Source organism: Chelonoidis abingdonii, chromosome 16, assembly GCF_003597395.2.
Source record: "Chelonoidis abingdonii isolate Lonesome George chromosome 16, CheloAbing_2.0, whole genome shotgun sequence".
In the NCBI taxonomy this organism is placed as follows: Eukaryota; Metazoa; Chordata; order Testudines; family Testudinidae; genus Chelonoidis; species Chelonoidis abingdonii.
In genome coordinates this window covers 7,720,869-7,738,125 of record NC_133784.1, presented here as the reverse complement: position 1 = coordinate 7,738,125, position 17,257 = coordinate 7,720,869, and the positions used below count along the sequence as shown (strand labels likewise).

General features: G+C 52.8%; 2 protein-coding genes across 6 annotated transcripts in view; one reads left to right on the top strand and one right to left on the bottom strand.

The window, feature by feature from the left end:
* Window positions 1-7,204, top strand: part of DNMBP (dynamin binding protein) — an 87,466-nt gene extending 80,262 nt beyond the window's left edge. For all 4 annotated transcript variants that reach the window (XM_075072996.1, XM_032767949.2, XM_032767959.2 and 1 more), the window contains 5 exons: window positions 3,018-3,350; window positions 3,882-4,064; window positions 4,147-4,345; window positions 4,567-5,033; window positions 5,528-7,204. In XM_075072996.1, coding sequence (XP_074929097.1) covers window positions 3,018-3,350; window positions 3,882-4,064; window positions 4,147-4,345; window positions 4,567-5,033; window positions 5,528-5,713 — 1,368 coding nt within the window. In that variant the 3' untranslated portion in view covers window positions 5,714-7,204. The remainder of the gene's footprint in view (window positions 1-3,017; window positions 3,351-3,881; window positions 4,065-4,146; window positions 4,346-4,566; window positions 5,034-5,527) is intronic.
* Window positions 7,205-8,197: 993 nt separating this feature from the next.
* The window catches only part of LOC116817639 (ATP-binding cassette sub-family C member 2), a 35,131-nt gene continuing 26,071 nt past the window's right edge, over window positions 8,198-17,257 (bottom strand). Inside the window, exons 24-27 of one of the 2 annotated variants that reach the window (XM_032767989.2) lie at window positions 14,672-14,830; window positions 13,727-13,893; window positions 10,340-10,534; window positions 8,198-8,836 (exon numbers count right to left, since the gene is read on the bottom strand). In XM_032767989.2, the coding sequence (XP_032623880.2) occupies window positions 8,707-8,836; window positions 10,340-10,534; window positions 13,727-13,893; window positions 14,672-14,830 (651 nt within the window). In that variant the 3' untranslated portion in view covers window positions 8,198-8,706. Of the gene's footprint in view, window positions 8,837-10,339; window positions 10,535-13,726; window positions 13,894-14,671; window positions 14,831-17,257 lie in introns of those variants that run through there. The other variant, XR_004371984.2, reaches the window with a different exon arrangement.

Sequence of the window (17,257 nt, the reverse complement as noted above, 5' to 3'; positions counted from 1 at the left end):
TGGCTATTCACTGACAAAACACGTAATTGATGTAGAGTTATGGTAAGGGAGGCAAATTTAGGGTGAAACATGGGGTGTTAGCTAGAGGGGAGGGTTTAGGGTGAAACACAGCAGAAGAGTGTGAGGGGATGAAATTGGATGACACAGGGTTGATGTGGATGTTGATTTATGAAACGGAGGTTTAGCAGTGGCCAGATTAGGGTGAGACAGAATGATGGCTAGCAGGGAAAATTGAGGGTGAGAGTCGAAGGGGTCACTGGGAATGAATTGGGATGATACTCGGGGTGACTGGGGCTCAGGGATACTACATAGCGTGACTCACAGAAAAGTTTAGGGTGAAATGAGTGATGTGATGAGAGGCAAAGATTAGTGAGAGAGCACGAGTAAGTGGCAGATGATTGAGGGATTCATGGAGTGGTCAGTGAGTCTGATATGGGGTGGTGACTAGAACAGATGATTTACTAATAAAATGGGGGTTACTAGAGGGAAGATTCAGGGTGAGTCATGGGGTGGCCACAGGAGATGCAGAGTGAAACGAGGATTGACTAAAAGGGAGGACTTAGATTGAGGCACAGTGTTGGGGACTAGGAAGGAAAGTTGCATGTCAGATATGGAGGCAATGAGGTCTGATGATAATGGAGACTAACGAGGGGTTTTAATTAAGTTTGTGCTCTGCCCCCTTGGAGCTGGCAGTAGCCACTGGGAATTATCTGCATGTACTGCTGCTGTGTTCACTGTGTTAGGTGTAACTGCATTGAATGGTAGTCAGATTAGTGGGAGCAGTTTGGAAGAGCTGTGATTGTGATAGGAGGTGATCTGAGGGGCTGTACTCTCCTTGGGGGGTGAGCCCCTCTCCCTGACCTCCATATATCTGATCATAGGGAAAAGTGTACCTCGAGAGACCCAGTCAGCCTCACTTCAATGCTGCTCTGTGTAGGCTGTGTCAGTGGCTGGGCACAGGGGTCTTGCCATGTGTGTGCTCTGTGTTTAATGAAGGGTAAGGGAACATATTGTGTTAGATGGCATTGTACATATAAGGGCTCGTGGGTTGTGAAGGTGTTGAGCAGGTTGTAAAGTTTAGAGATGTGGTATTCTATCTACGGAGTAGGTTAAATGTTTGAATGTATGGCAGGGGTAGGTAGCTTTTGTTCAGTACCGCGCAAACGTAGAGTGAAAGTATGTGTCACAGGCATATTGGGGCTTTGCTCAAAGAGGGCAGAGTTAAGGTTATGTGGGCATGTATCTTAACTCTGTATTTCCTGGTTTCCAGATGTTTGAGTTTTATCCATTCCTCTAGTATCTTTGGAGCACTGGTTCTCAACCTGTCATCCATGGACTATGTCTAAGGGGTCCATGAAAGATTTTGACTGAAAACTGACTGAATAGAATTCAGCTATAGGTACAGACAATAGATTTCCAAAGAGGTCTGCACCTCCATTCAAAATTTTTTAGTGGTCCACAGATGAAAAAAGGTAGAGAACCACTGTTTCAGAGGACATTAAACAGCGGCTACTAAAGTTAAACGTTTTGAAATCAGGAGGTCCACACAACTTGCATCCATTGCGTCTGGATGGTTAATGTTGATTTTCAATAAGTCTTGGAACACTGTGGAAGTTAAAGAAGACTGGAAGTAAGCTACTGTTGTGCCAATATTTAAAAAGGGCAACCAGCGTGACCTGGGTAATTATGGGCCTGTCAGCCTAATATTGATCCTGGGCAAGATAATGGAGCAGCTGGTACTATACATCTGACGAAGTGGGTATCCACCCATGAAAGCTCATGCTCCAATACATCTGTTAGTCTATAAGGTGCCACGGGACTCTTCGTTGCTTTTTACAGATCCAGACTAACACGGCTACCCCTCTGATACTTGATAGAAGAGAGTGGTTGGGAAAGAGGGTGACATGGGGGTTGACTAGCGAGAACGGGTGAAACACTGCAGGGGGATGAATTAGACTGACACTGGGCTGAGGAGGAGGAACAAGTTGGGGTGATGGGGAGGAATTGAGGTAAGATGGAGATGCAGAATGTGGTATTGTAAGGGTCGAGTTAGGATGATGTACCATGGTGCGTGATTAGAGTGAGACAGAAGTGATTTAGGGAGGTGGGTTAGGCTGAGATGCAGTGGGGGCGATTTGGATGGTTATGTCTGAGAGTTGGGAGGTAACTGAGATGAAAGCTTCAGCATGAAGCACAGTGCAGTTGATGGGAAGTGATTTAGGGTGAGACAGGGGTGGCTGGGAGAGAGAGGTTAATGTGAGGTGCACCAGCAGGAAATGTGGGAATAGTGTAGGGCAGAGGTTCTCAAACTTCTGCAACCCAAGGACCCCTATTTTGATTTTAAAACTTTTGTGGACTTCCGTCCCCTGCTCCACTCTGCCCTTCCTCTTCCCCTCCTCTTTCCGCCCCCTGCCTCGAACACACCCTGTCCCTGGTCCTCCCTCTCCCTCCTAGCACCTCCTACACACCAGGGAACAGCGAGGCCCATGGACCCCAGTTTGAGAAATGCTGGTGTAGAAATACGGTAGGACAGAGGAGAGAGAGGGCAGAGATGGCATTGTGCTGCATACCAAGCTGCCACCAGTGCAGGAATGGACACTGCTGACAAATGGGTACATGGATTCGGACCCCAGGCATAGCATGTGGTCCTACCCTGTGGTTTATCCCAGTCCACAGACCTGCCACTTTGGAAACACTCATATAGCTTGCCAGGTCGCATTGGATGGAACTGACAAAGACGGAAGTTTCAGGCTGATCAATGAGGATTGAGGTAAGGGGCGACTAGGAGGTATCTGATGAAGCTGAGTGAAGGAAATGTAAATTGAATCTCAGTCCACATTTAGTGGCAGTGAGATGACTCTGGCTGTCGAATCAGGACAGCTAGGACACCCCATCACTTGGGACATGTGCAGCTAGCTAGATAAATCCCTGAATAACCAGCTGCCTTGGCTGAGAGAGGCTGAACCAGGAAGGAGGGGGATGCCCTGTCACCTGCCTCTTGTTTCACTGTCTTCCAGAAAGAGAGGACGGAGCAGCTGGTGATCTCCCCTCTCAACCAGCTGCTAAGCATGTTCATGGGGCCGCACAAGCTGGTGCAGAAACGCTTTGACAAGCTCCTGGACTTCCACAACTGCACGGAGCGGGCGGAGAAGCTGAAGGACAAACGGACACTTGAGGAGCTGCAGTCAGCTCGCAACAATTATGAGGCATTGAATGCCCAGCTACTAGACGAGCTGCCCAAGTTCCAGTGCTGTGCCAAGGAGCTGTTTGCCAGCTGCTTGCAGGGCTATGCCAGGGCTCACTGTGACTTTGTGCACCTGGCACTGTGGGAGCTGAGGCCACTGCTGTCGGTGAGTTCCCAGAACCCAGCCAGGTCCCACTCAGCAACAGGGGCAGGGGATGGAGCAGGGAGGATGTGATTGCAGATACTTCTAGCTCACGGCAGACATGCCTCTTTGGAGGTTTTCTTTCATGTGTTGGGGGAGTTTCTGCTTCCTGAAGTTTGTCCCCCTTGGTTGCGGAGCTGTGGCTGTCGTGTCAGACTCTGGCCTCCCCTCGAGGCTGCGCCTGTAGGCTCCCCCTGCTCCAGGGGACTGGATACTCTTGGTGGCAGGGGCTGCTGTGAAAAGTGCTGGATCAGCAGGCCTGGGGGCTCACCCTCTGTCCCCACAGCAGGGACTGCAGGGGATGTGGCAGGATAGGCTCGCCCCTTCCCTGCCAGAGGGGTGTTCCAGGGCTGGCTCAGTCCTTGCCCTGGACAGTGGTGCAGGTTCTAGACCAGCATCTAGCTCATCTTCTGCTGAGCTCCCCTTTGGCTGCTGGATCTCTGGGTTAGCAGAGCTCTGCTGATGGCCGCGTCCTACCGTCTGCTCCTGTTCCAGCTGCTGCGAGTGGTTGGCAGGGAGGGGAACCTCATCTCCATCTTCCAAGAGGAGCACAGCCGAGTTCTCCAGCAGCTCCAGGCCTTTACCTTCTTCCCGGAGTCTCACACGGCTGCCAAGAGACCCTTTGACAGGAGGAGCGTGGAGCGCCAGTCTGCCAGGCGGCAGCCACTCCTGGGCCCAGTGAGTCCCTTCTGCCCTGTTTCAGGGACTTGGTCTGGGGAGCCCAAGGGGGCCTTCTCATGGGTGTCTTGTTCCCCTCCAGCCCAGCTACATGCTTCAGTCAGATGAACTCCGAGCTGCCCTCCTGGCCAGGTATCCCCCAGAGAAACTCTTCCAGGCAGAGCGCAATTTCAATGCAGCCCAGGACCTGGATGTCTCGCTGCTGGAGGGTGATCTCGTGGCCGTCCTCAAGAAGAAGGACCCCATGGGCAGCCAGAACCGCTGGCTCATTGACAATGGAGGTAGGTGGGGTTCTGTGCCTCCAGCAGCACAGGGTCTTCCCTGATTCTGCCATCGGCCAGGATCCATGAACAACTAATTTTAATCCTCTGGGGACAGGCGGCCACTCTCGCCTGTCTCCTGTGGTCTCCTCTCTGGTTTATCATCCTCTCTCCTTTGACCCACTCTCCTCTCCATGGGAGCCTTTTCGTCTCTGACCCTGACCCTGCTCCCTTCTCCGCAGTGACCAAAGGCTTTGTGTACAGCTCCTTCCTGAAGCCCTATAACCCACGCCGCAGCCACTCAGACATCTCGGTGGGCAGCCACTCCTCCAATGAGTCCGAACACAGTAGCTCCTCACCGCACAGCAGCAACACCCTGACCTTCAACCCGAGTGGCATGACCGTGACCTTCACCCAGAAACCTTTGCAGGACTGTGCCTCTCCAGGGGATCCATACCACTCCTTAAGGTCCCATTCCGAGACAGATGCTGCTTCCCAGCCCCAGGCTGGCTCTTCTGATAGAACGGTTCCCATGGAATCCAACCAGCAGCCCAATATGACACCAGCTCACCAACGCTACAGTCGTCCTGAGCTGAACAGCAGCTCCAGCACCCGCAGTGGACACCCTGGCAAAGCATACCTCAGGCCGGTGCCTTCGCTGGAGGACAGAGACTCGGGGCTGGAGAGCAGCGAGTCTGAGGGCAACCAGGTAAGCCTCCCTGCTGTCCTTGCTCTGTAGGGGAGGGGCTGCAAGTCACACCCTTCACTGGGCAGAGGCTAAACCCTCCCTTCACTAGGGAAGGGGTGCTGGTACATGTGAGGCAGATCTGGTTGATCAGTCCAGGGGGTGCTCAACCCCTGCTCAACCCCTACTCCACCCAGGCCCCGCCCCCACTTCACGCCTTCCTCGAACCCCCCACCCCTGTCCTGTCTTTTCCCTCCCCTGAGAATGCCCTGGCCTGGCTTCTCCCTCTCCTTTCCTGTACCTCTTGTCTGCCACTGAACAGCTGTTCTGAGGTTGTTCTTATGCCCTTATGACCCTGGGAGATAGTCCTTTCCCCTTGCTGTGCCTCAGTTTCCCTCTCAGAGTGTGTTTGAGTAATTCCCACACTACACAAAGAGCTACATGATAGTATTGATCCTGGCCTGTTGTTCCTCAGGCCCGGCCTGGCTCTGACCCACTTTCTCCCCCTCTCCCTCTAGATCTATTATGCTGTCTACACCTTTAAAGGCCGAAGTCCAAATGAGCTGAGTGTATCAGCCAATCAGAGACTCAGGATCCTACAGTTTGAAGATATCACGGGCAATCGAGAGTGGTGGTTAGCTGAGGTGCATGGGAGGCAGGGCTACGTGCCGTCCAGTTACATCCGGAAGACAGAGTATACGTGAGTCTGTACCATCCCCACAGAGAGACCACGTTCTGGTGCCTTAATCCCAGCTGGACCATGTTAGAGACTTGTGGGGGAAGGGTCTGCGACCCCTGCTGGGCTGAGGCAACCTGTATTGCTCACTTCTGTGTGAAAAGCCAACCCTCTAGCCACTGAAAGTATTGCTAGTGGTGCTGGACGGTCCAGGCCCTGCAGGGGCTCGGCCCCCCCAGGCTGCCGTCAGTTGGCGTGGTGACCGTGGCTTGGCCAGGGGCAGTGAGGTTACAGGGAAGCCTGTGCAGGAGCCTGTCCTGTCTCTTCCTCCTAATATGGCAAGTAGCTTCCCCTTCGATCTTGCTGCTAGGAGCTGGCTGGGCCTCACTGGACACAGAGCAAAGCCAAGTCCCTGAAGGAAGTGGCCCCCTCGCTCAGGCCAAAGCTTTGCTTCCTGCCTGTGTGCAGCATTTTCTTTCCTTCAGCGCTTCTGGTTTAATGCAGATTCCCTCTTTGGCCAAGTGCCATTGAAAGCAACCAGGGCTGTTGAGAGCATGAGCCCCACGGCTCCTCAGCAGTGAGGAGGAGCATTGGGAGCAAGGGCCAGGCTCCCTCACCGGGCAGGGGTCAAGCTGTAGCTGGGAAGTTGGGGCTGGAGTATAGAACTGGTACCTGCTCAGGGTGGGATTCTGCCCTTCCCCTGCTCCATGTAGAGGATCCACTGTCACTGGTTATGAGTCGTTTGATTCCACAACTGGGGAGACCCATCTCCCCAGAACCGCCTGCCTCCCTTGGGGGAGCTGCTGGTCTAGGGTATGTCCATGCTGCAGCAGGCACTGGAACGCCCAGCACAGACAGGCTCATGTGCTCAGCTGAAGCATGGGCAATGGCCAGGGCTAACTTCCCACGTCCAAGCCCCCCCAGCCTGCTGGACTCTACCTCGGGCGGCTAGCCTGTGCTGCAGCAGCCAGTCTGCTGCATTTAGCATGCACATCAGCTCTGCCTGGGCTGAGAATTCACACCTCCTCCCTGCAGTGGAGACATACCCTGGGTTTGGGCTCTCCCAGGCCCTCCTTTCAGGACTAGCAGCACAGTGCTGCTGTGGGAGATACATGATACTCCTTCCCATAGTGCCCAGCAGGCAGCAGCTGCCCACAGAGAGCCCTGCCTCCAGTCGTTCAGCTGAGCCAAAGGGAAGACAGCAGCCTCACCTCCCTGTCACTCGAGCCATTTCCCCTCCTTATCCTGGCCCGTCCCTTTGCTCTGACACGAGTCCCAGTGCAGTGAGGGGCTAGTGAGAATCAGCCAGATCCTTTGGCAAGAGTGTAGGATAAAGGCATCAACATACCACACTGCCTGCTAGGCTCTGGCCGTGCGCCCCCGGAATGGGGCAGCACTATTGGAGGGGGTGTATTTGGGGGCTGCTGCTCCTGACCCAAGGGACACCTCCCCATTCTGTGCTCTGACGGCAATGTGTGTGTGTCCCCTAATTAAAATGTCTCCCTTGGTGTTGCTCAGGCTTGTTTGCGTCAAGTGCCATGTTTCTGGTCAGGGACATGCAGCTGGCAACGCAGTAAGCCTGTGCTGCTCCTGCTGCACCCAGGCTGCAGTGACAAACTGGAGCAGCAGCCGCCCTGCAGCTTGCTGAGAAACCAAGAGACTAACACACAGTTTGGGACCCGTGCCCAGAAGCTGCTGGAGTACAGCAGTTTATATGGCAAGAATCCGGCAACTGGTGTGTAGCCAGATGGCCCAGCCCCTGTGCAGAGGCGATAGGGGGTGCGAGGACGACCCAGAGAGCTGTTCCAGGCTATGGGCCCCAGCATCACACTGGAGCCAGGTTTCTACTTCAGCCTGCAACGCACGATGGAGCCCTGCAGAGCAGCAAACTCTGTGCCTCCTGTGTCCTCCGCCCTTGCTGGTGGACTAGGCCCAGTTCTCAGGAACTCCCCCCTCGCCTCCCACACAATAAAATCACAAACAAGGGAAGTGTTTAAATACCCTTTATCGAGAGACAATTGCAACAACACACTGTGAGCACCAGCAGGGACCAGGGGAATGTCAAGTTGTTTGGCTGGGCTTGGAGCAAAGCCCAGAGACTGACACTGACACCAATTCTTGCAGTGGGGGGTGGGGACAGCCCAGGGCTGCAGTCACCTTACACGGGGGAGGAGCCAAATTTTGCCTGTGCATCCAGTCATTAGTATCAGGAAATTCTGTTCTATGCAGATTTTATACTGCCCTCATCAGTGAGTGGCTGCATTAAAGCAGTGGGTGTCTCAGCCTCTCCCAAGGGCATTCGTCTTTTTACATTGTCGTGACGCACTGTTTCTGCAGGGGAAGGCTGCTCCGAGCAGTGCGCCTGGCACTTGGAGCAGACTGGGGGGAACTCTGTGATGGGCCAGATGGTTCGAGCCCTGGACTGGCCACTGAGGCAGCTGTCTCCTGTCCAGCTTTGCCCTTGTGGTCGAGAGCTCCACTCTGCTACAGGAGCAGTACTCAGCTATCCTGGGCCTATGCCACTGAGTGCCTTGAAAATAAGGACCAATCAATAAAGTGATTGTAAAAATACCCCCACATTCAGCCGAGCTATTCCCAGACTGCGTGTCAGGGCAAAGCCACCCTGGATGTCGTTAGAGCTGCTACCCATGTGCACATGGGATCTGGCCTGGGCACGTCTGCATTGAAGCTACCCCCACGTAGCAGGGTTTGGATTTGTCCCCTGGGTATGGCAGCAGCAGGCCCAGAACTGCTGCCTGCTGTGAGGTAAGTTCTAGCCTTGTCTAGCCCAGCCCTGAAGCCCCCTCTTCAAGGAACTCAGAGCCCAGCGGCTTCACTCTCTCCTTTAGTCCCAGGTGAAGAGGAGTGAAGTCCTGGGCAGGTCCTGCTGCCAGGCGCACTGAGGCAATGGAAAACAGGTTCTGGCACTACACCGTTTGTCTGTCCCAGTTTGCGGTGGGCCCTGCCCTAGGTTCTGCTCCAATGTTGGGCAGGGTGCTCATCCTGTCAGCTCCAGTTCTCCTACAGCACCGTGGCTTGAGCACTCACGATACCGGCATCCTTAGCCATTGTAGAGAAAAGGCCTTGCTGCTGGAGCAGCCGCTCAGGGCTGTCGTACTCCACGATGCGCCCCGCCTGAAGCACCATCACCCTGCAAGCACAGAGAGGGGGAGGGACAGCTCAGTGGTTTGAGCACTGGCCTGCTAAACCCAGGGTTGTGAGTTCAAGTCTTGAGGGGGCCTTTTAGGGAACAGGGATAAAAATCTGTCTGGGGATTGGTCCTGCTTTGAGCAGGGGATTGGACTAGATACCTTCTGAGGTCCCTTCCAACCCTGATCTATGATTCTATGAGAACATTGGGCGCCACAGGACCAGCGCTGCTGTCATGCAGCTTTGCTTAGTACATACCCTTCCCAGTCCAAGGTTATCTACAGCTCCTTCCCCACCCCAGGCAGGACAGTAAATCACTCCCCTGGGCAGAGGCCTGGACCTCCCTGCATCTCTCCAAGACAACGGAAATAATGCCTCTGCTACCTGAAAGACAGGGGCAAAGGCATGTCTTTTACTGGCCCAGCAGATGAGTAAATGGGACAAGGTTTGGAGCTGCACAGAGATCAGGGCCTCTACGGCCTGTCCCAAAATGGTGGGCTAGGCCACATCTGCACACCCACTTGGTGCAGGCCACGAAAGTGCCCAGAGCCCATCTACACCACCTCTGGCGGTGGGGTCAGTCTTGTCACCCTCCCCCACTTGTTTATGTGTGTGTGTAGCCCCTGGAGCTTCCACCTGGAGCCTAGCCCCTTGCACGCCTCCCTCAACGTGTTGGTGGCCCTGGTGGTGTGTACAGTGCCCCTGCTCCCCCACTAGCCATGATAGTGCAAACCTGCCTGCAACACCCCCCCCCCCCCCCAAGTGGCACAATGATGTGTATAGCAACTGCTCCTGGGGCGAGGCGAGTGTCGCAGGATGGTGTGTACAGCACCTCCCCCAGCCTAGCCATGATGGTGTGTATCGTGCCCATATGCGTGTGTTTACACACACGCACACATTGCTGTCTGCGATGGTGTGTATTGTGCCCATGTATGTATGTATATACACCATACCCCCATTGCTGTCTGCAATGGTGTGTATGGCAGCTCCCTCTTCCCCCGGATGGCCATGAGGGGTGGTATAGACCTGCCTGCACCCACTCTCGCATTGCTGTGCAGAATGGAGTGGACAGCAGCTGCTTTGGGGGAGGGAGGAGGGGTTCAGGATGATGGCTAAGTGCCCCCACCCACTCCCCTCTGCCTGGCTAGCCATGAAAGTATGTAAAGAACTCGCCTCCCCACCCCACCCGAGTGCTGTGTGCAACAGTGTGTGCATCACTGCTGGGTGACCACTATGGTGTATACAGTGCCCCCCCCCCCCCCGGAAAATGCCATGGCTAGCCATGTTGGTGTGTGAATAGCCCATGTGCACACACATATACACACACACACACACCCATTGCGTCTACAGCGTCCCTTCCCAGCCAGCCATGATGGTCTGTAGAGTGCCTCCCCCCACCCCATTGCTGTGTGGAATGGTGTGTACAGCAATTGCTCCTGGTAGTGCAGGGGTGTGAGTGTGGACGAGTGTGTACGCACAGATGAGTGCATGCACAGACACACACCTGTTGCAGTCCATGATGGTGTGCAGGCGGTGGGCGATGGTGAGGACAGTGCAGTTGGTAAATTCACTCCGGATTGTTGTCTGGATTAAATGATCTGTTTCCAGATCCACAGCTGCTGTTGCCTCATCCAGTATGAGGATCTTGGATTTGCGGAGCAGGGCTCGGGCCAGACACAGCAGCTGCCGCTGCCCAACGCTGGGGTGGGGAGAAAACACCAGCACTGATGCGGGGCAGCTTGAGAACATGCCCAGCGCTACCGCTGCTACTGAGGGCAAGCAAGTGACCTGGAGTAGCCCAGCAGCAGTATCACACCCTCCCTCTCCTGCCCCATCAACCAAGCCCTGAGCCAGGTTAGGACACAGGGCACATGGCAGCCAGGCTCAGACACAAGGCTGTCTAGCCTAGCACCTGTCGCCGACAATGGCAGCACTAGATGCTGCAGAGGAAGGTATAAGAATGCTGCTGTCAGCAGATGCTGGGACATCTGACCCCCTCCATCCCCCTCCACCCCACTATTTGCTCCCAGCTGGACCTTGCTTAGTAAGAGATCAGCTTATGCCTTGAAGAATTAGGCTTCATCCAGTATCAAAATTTTTCTTAGCATTAACCACTCTAACACTGGATCATCTTACTAGCCATATACATGTCCCGTTCCTTTCAGAAGTGTGTGAATTCATTGGCTTCAATAACTTCATGTGGCAAGGCATCCCACAAGCTAATTACACATGGGGGAGGGAAGCCGGGGGGGGGGGGGGGCTTGACTGTCTCCTTGGTCTTGTTTTAGAAGACAGGGAACACAGCGAGCCTCATTTATCCTCTCATTTGGCCATTTTTTTTAAATATAGATTTAGCCCAATATGACCATTCTTATGTGTCCCCCTCCCTTAGCTGTTTTCCGTCAAAAGGATACAATGCCAAGCCTGTCACTCGCTCGTCCTGTAAGCATTTTTCCAGGCCCTTGTTCACTCTCATTGCGCGTCTCTGAACACACCCACATGTACGTCAGCCCTATGCTGGGTGAGATGCGTTGACCAATCCTGCATGCGCTATTCAAACGCGGCTGCACCATTAATTTAGGAAGCATTTGCGATATTATTCACCATGCCATTCCTTATGCAACCTCACACAGAATCATAGCCAAACAGGACAGAGCAGCTAGGCCAGTCCCCTGCAGTGAGGCAGGCCTCCGGCTTAGCTAGACCAGTGGGGCTCAACCATTTTACATTTGTGGACCCTTAAGAAATTTCGGATGGCAGCGTGGATCCCTTTGGAAATCTATTGTCTGTAGACATAGGCGAATTCTGGTCAGTCAGGTTACAGAATGAGTCTTTTGCAGACCCCTTGATGTAGTCCACAGACCCCCGAAGTGTCCACGGATCACAGGCTGAAAACCACTGATCTAGACCATTCCTGAGACCTGTTTAATCTGGTCTTAACCAAAAAAAACCAAACCCCTCCAATGACAGTGATTCCACAAGTTCCCTAAGTCATTTGTCCCAGTATTTAACTACTCTTACAGTCAGGAAGTTTTTTTCCTCACTGTCCAACTTAAATTTCCTTTGCTGCAGTTGAAGCCCACTGCTGCTTGTCCTGTCCTCAGTGGCTAAAGAGACTGAGCTCCCCTCTTCTGCTTTATCAGACTGTTACCATGTCCTCCTTAGTCTTCTCTTCTCCAAATTAAACAACCTCTCCCCTTATTTTTTAAAAATTTTTCCTCATAGGTCATGTTTTCTAGACCCTTCATAATTTTTGTTGCTCTCATTTGGACTTTCTTCCCTGAAGTGTTGTGCCAGACCTGGACACACTAAATCCAGTTGAGGCCTCATTAGTGCAGAATAGAGTGGAAGAATTACTTCTCACGTCTTGCTCACAACACTCCTATGACACAGCTTAGAATGAAGTTTGCTTTTTTCGCACAGTATTACACTGTTGATCCACTATGTTTGTGATCCACTATTTAGTTTGTGATTCACTGTGACCCCTAGATCCTATTCTGCAGCACTCCTCCCTCGGCAGTGATTTCCCATTTTGTATTTATACATTTGATTGTTCCTTCCAACATGTAGTGCTTTGCGTTTGTCCTTATTGAATTTCAGCCTGTTTACTTACGTTACTTTCTCCAGTTTGTCCAGATCATTTTGAATTCTAATCCTGCCCACAAAGCACTTGCAACCCCTCTCAGCGTGGTATTGTTCACAGACTTTGTAAGTGTACACTCTCTCTGCTAGTCTCCAAATAATTGAAGATACTGAACAGAACTGGACCTAGAACAGATCCCTGCAGAACCCACTCGTTACGCCCTTCTAGCTTGACACTGAACTATTTTGTAGCTTTTTTGGCCCACAGCTGCCCTTTGAGATGAGCTTGCCATTGAGCTGGCTACAGTGAGGTACAAGTGTCACTAATACAGTTAATTTACAACCCCACATGGTGCAAGTTGTTCAGTTTCTCCCCTCCCTCCAGTCTGCATTCCTTGCATTTATCAACAGTGAATTGCATCTTCCACCATGTTGCCCATTCCTCTAGCTTGATCAGGTTCCTCTGAAGTTCCTCACAGTCATTTCTGGATTTGACTCTCCGATATAGCTTTGTGTTAGCTACAAAATCTCGCCTCCCTGCTCAGCCTCTTTCCGAACCATTAATAAATGTATTGTACAACATGGGCACACGTGCAGCCCGCAGTGACTTTTAGCCAGAATGAAAATTGACCATTTAAGCGTATTCTTTGCTTTTCTGTTTCTTGGCTTGTTTTTGATCCACGATGACACTTTGCTTCTCACCCCATGATGACTAGGTTTCACCCACATGTGCCTTGAAGACCCCTCCCCCCCAAAATCTGCACCCTTCCCCCTGGCCTTGCTGCCCCCCCCCCGCACACTTCTCCCTGTGCCTTGCTGCCCCCACGTATCCCTCCCCTAGGCCTTGCCCCCACACACAAACACCCGCCCTTCTTCCTCTGCCTTTCCCCCTCCAACAGCCCCGCTACTCCCTGTGCCTTGCTCCCACAAAAAATGCACCATCCCCCCTGGCCTTGCTGCCCTCCCACCCTTCCCCCGTGCCTTCCCCCCCACTCACACAAAAACACACCCTTCCCCCTGTGCCTTGCTCTTTCTTCCCCCTGGCCTTACTGCCCCCACCACCCTCCCCCCCCTGTGCCTTGCTCCCCCTTTCCTCTGGCTTTGCTGCCCCCCCCCAACTCTTCTTCCGGCCTTGCCCCTCTCCCACCCTCACAGAGGGCCATGCATTCCCACAGAGCTTAGTCCTGCTGGCTGGGCTGGGCTCTTGGAAGGTGGAGGGCACACACAGGCTGTGCTCTGCTCTCCCTGGGAGGGAGGCTGTGTCTCTGGAGCTGGGCAGGTGGTGATGAGACCCAAGTTACCCACCTACCTCAAGTTCTCCCCTGCTTCGCTCACTTGGTGGGACAGTCTTTCAGGTAGGTCCAGCACGTATGTCTTCAGGTGGGCCAGCTCCAGGGCTTTCCAGATCTCCTCATCTGAGTGCTGGTCAAACGGGTCCAGATTCATCCGTAATGTCCCAGAGAACAATACCGGATCCTGCAAGGACAGCACAGGGGTCTCTGCCAGCGCGAGGTCAAGGGCCCTGCCAGCGCCAGAGCCATGAGGTGCTTGTAAGCCCGTTAGACAGACACAAGGGGGCCACCCGCTGCATCTGAGTCTGCTCTGTTTGGCTAGAGCCAGCTCTGAGCTGTTTGTCCAGCCACACAAACTGGCTGACCAGGGCTGGGCAATGCATTGGCTGGCAGGGCAGGGTTAGGCTCCTACCACGGCTGCTTCACCAAGAGCTTGGCCATACTGCAGCTCCGACAGCCACAGGCTGATGGTAGATCAGCAGCCTGGCAGAGCAGCAAATGTGCCAGCAAGTGGGTCTCCACACGCTGGGTGAAGGTTAGTGGCTGAGCCTAGGTTCCCAGCAGGAGACCAGCAGGCTGATCCTGGGCCTGGGCTGAACCACAGTGGGTGCCATTTCCCACAGTGCCCAAGGCAGGGAGAAGTGGGGGGCATCTGAGCTTTTGCTTCCAGAGCTCAGGTGGTGCCCAGGACGGGCTGTGTCTTCTGCTGCAGCTGCTGTCAGCTCCCCTCCTTCCACACCTGGGGGCTCTGGCTTGGGCCCCTCCTGCTCACAGTGCCGCACTCAGCTTTGGCTGCCACTCAGCTTTGGTGGCAGGTTGGGATAAGTTAATGAAAAAGACACCCAGGGCATGGAACTGGCTATCGAGGGGCACAATGCCCAGCCCACGTGTGCCCTATGGCAAAATCCCTGGCCACCTGCTGCCAGAGACCAGGCACCTGCCTCTGCCCATGCAGCGCTCACCTGGGGGATGATGGTGAGGCTCTGGCGTAGGTCGTGGAGGCCAATGGTCGATATGTCCACCCCATCAATCACGATCTTCCCTCCTGCAGCCTCCAGGATCCGGAAGAGGCAGTTGGTGAGAGAGGATTTCCCAGCCCCTGTCCTGCCTACAACCCCGACCTGTGGAGACAGCACTCTGGGCAGTTACACTGCTGGAGCTGAGAAGGCCTGAGGGGGCGGGTCCCCTCGCTTTAGCCACAGTGGGCTGGTTTTGCTGTCTCTCGCTCACTGGCCCCCTGGTTAGGTCTGTGGCTCTTCTCTGGCTGGCTCCTCTCCTCAGTGTCTGTATGGCAGGGGGTGCCCAGCCCTCGTGCTGCCCACACTCACACGCTGACTCCCTGCCGTACCCCTCACTCGCTCATTGCTGCATTCCCCAGGAGTCGCTTTCCTGGAATCTATCCCCAGGTGCTGCTGCCCCCTCCCATTCCCACCTCGCTGCGCCTCCCGGGCTGAGTTCTGGTAGCTCATGGCACTGCTGCCCAGCTTCCCTGCTCTCACCCTCTCAGTGAGTGCCAAGCCCCTTCCAGCTGGAGGTTGCCTTGCAAAGAACCTTCTTGGTGTGTAGGGTCAGCTCTGTTGACTCCAGTATACGGTGGGTTCAGATCCCTGAGTTTGGCCAGGCAGATGGGATAAGACTGACAAACAGAGCACTGCCAGCCGCCACGCTGGACTTGGGCGCAAGCCTTGCTAGTGCAACTAGAAGATGAGGGGAGACAGTTGGGAGAAACTCATGAAAGCTCCACACAAGGCTTCCATACTCAGGGCAGAAAACCCAGCCAAGCAAAGCTATAGTAAGGGCCAGCCAAACACCACAAGGTGAGCGGATGGAGCGCAGCGCAAAAGACAGTCCAAATACAAGTGGAGTAATGTTCAGGTAGATGTTACCGTTAATGAATCTGGCCAATCGCGGTCGCTTCCAGTCCTACATCGCTATGATTCTATGTGCTGTTTAGAAGGGATGGGCATAAAGGTAAAGGTGCTGGGGTAGCTGTGATGTTATCTGATTAAAATATGACCCTATAGATCATTATTGCAACCACTGTTCTATAGCTGCAGCAAATCTTGTACAAAGGTGGCGAGTGAGGTGTCTATGGGAAGGCTCTGATTGGCTGGTTATGATTATGCTCTCTGTATGCAAGTGTCATGTTTGTATTTGAAGTGATATGTATTGGCTCTATACTTGGAGTTCAAATGTTTGCGCCTCGTGTGACACCCACAAGGTAGCACCCAGCACATCTTGGAGAGACTATTCAATGAGTGACCCATCAAAGGACACTTAAATCACAATGGCTCGTGGGAGACTTAATGGAATGTCGTGCTGTGACTAGGCAAAATGCTTGGACATGGGACTTGTGCATGTGACTCCAAATGCCATCTTGTTGCTGTAATTTTCCACAGTAAGACCAACGGGATGCCCGCCACATGGCAGAAGCTATAAAAGGCCCTGGAAACACCTCCATTTTTGTCTTCAATCCTGCTTCTTATCTCTGGAAGAACTTTGCTACAAATTGAAGCTCTGAACAAAGGTCTGAATGACCCATCCCAGCTGTGGATGTACTCCAGAGACTTGACTTAAGCCAGCAGTTTATTCCCTCACTGCTACAAGCCTGGACCAAGAACTTTGTAATTACTGTATGTATTTGATTCTTTTAACCAATTTTAACTCTCATCTTTATTTCTGTCTTTGTATGAATAAAACTTTAGAGTTTAGATAAGTGATCCAGGCAATTACAGACCTGTTAGTCTGACCACAGTTATATGCAAGACTTGGGAACAAATTGTGAAGGAAAGAATAATTAAATTCATGGCAGTAAACAAAAAAAGGAGATGAAATGCAGTATGAGTTTACCAGAAGTAAATTATGCCAGAGTAACCTGCTTTCCTACGTTGATAAATGACTGATTTTTATATAAAGGAAATCCAGTGGATCCAATATATTTGGACTTCAGTAAAACATTCAACACAGTACCTGTTGCATTTTGTGCCTCAAAGCAGCACCCTGGAACCCCCATATCCACCTTTGTCATATCATTATATTTCATAGAAACCATGCCATGTCAAATATCAGATGAACAGGCATGATCTGCTGAAATACATTGTTCTGTTAAAATATGTATATCATTGATATGTATGAAGTTATGAGATTTTGCTGTATGGTTGCTAGTGAAATATAGCTCAGAAAAAGTCTGAGAGTCTCTTCTACAAGGGTGGTGAGCCCCGCCCAGGAGGATGTTAAACAACCATTAATCAGCAGGGGTGTTGTAATCAAGGGATTTACATCCCTGTAACTCAGTTGCATAAGACTACACCTGGGATTGCTTAGCTCTGAGTCAGCAAAGCCCACTAGGATATGCCTGGGCTAGTGTCTTCCAAGCACATAGACGAAGGATATAAAATAGGGGACAATGGCATCATGTTTTCGTTTCCCCCACCTACACTGGAAGCAATAAGAACGCTGCGAAGACACAGACTTCAGCTGAGGAGACTTGTCCCAGGCTTGAAAGGGGCAGCCTGTGTATTATGAATTGTAACATCCAGTGGGGTGAG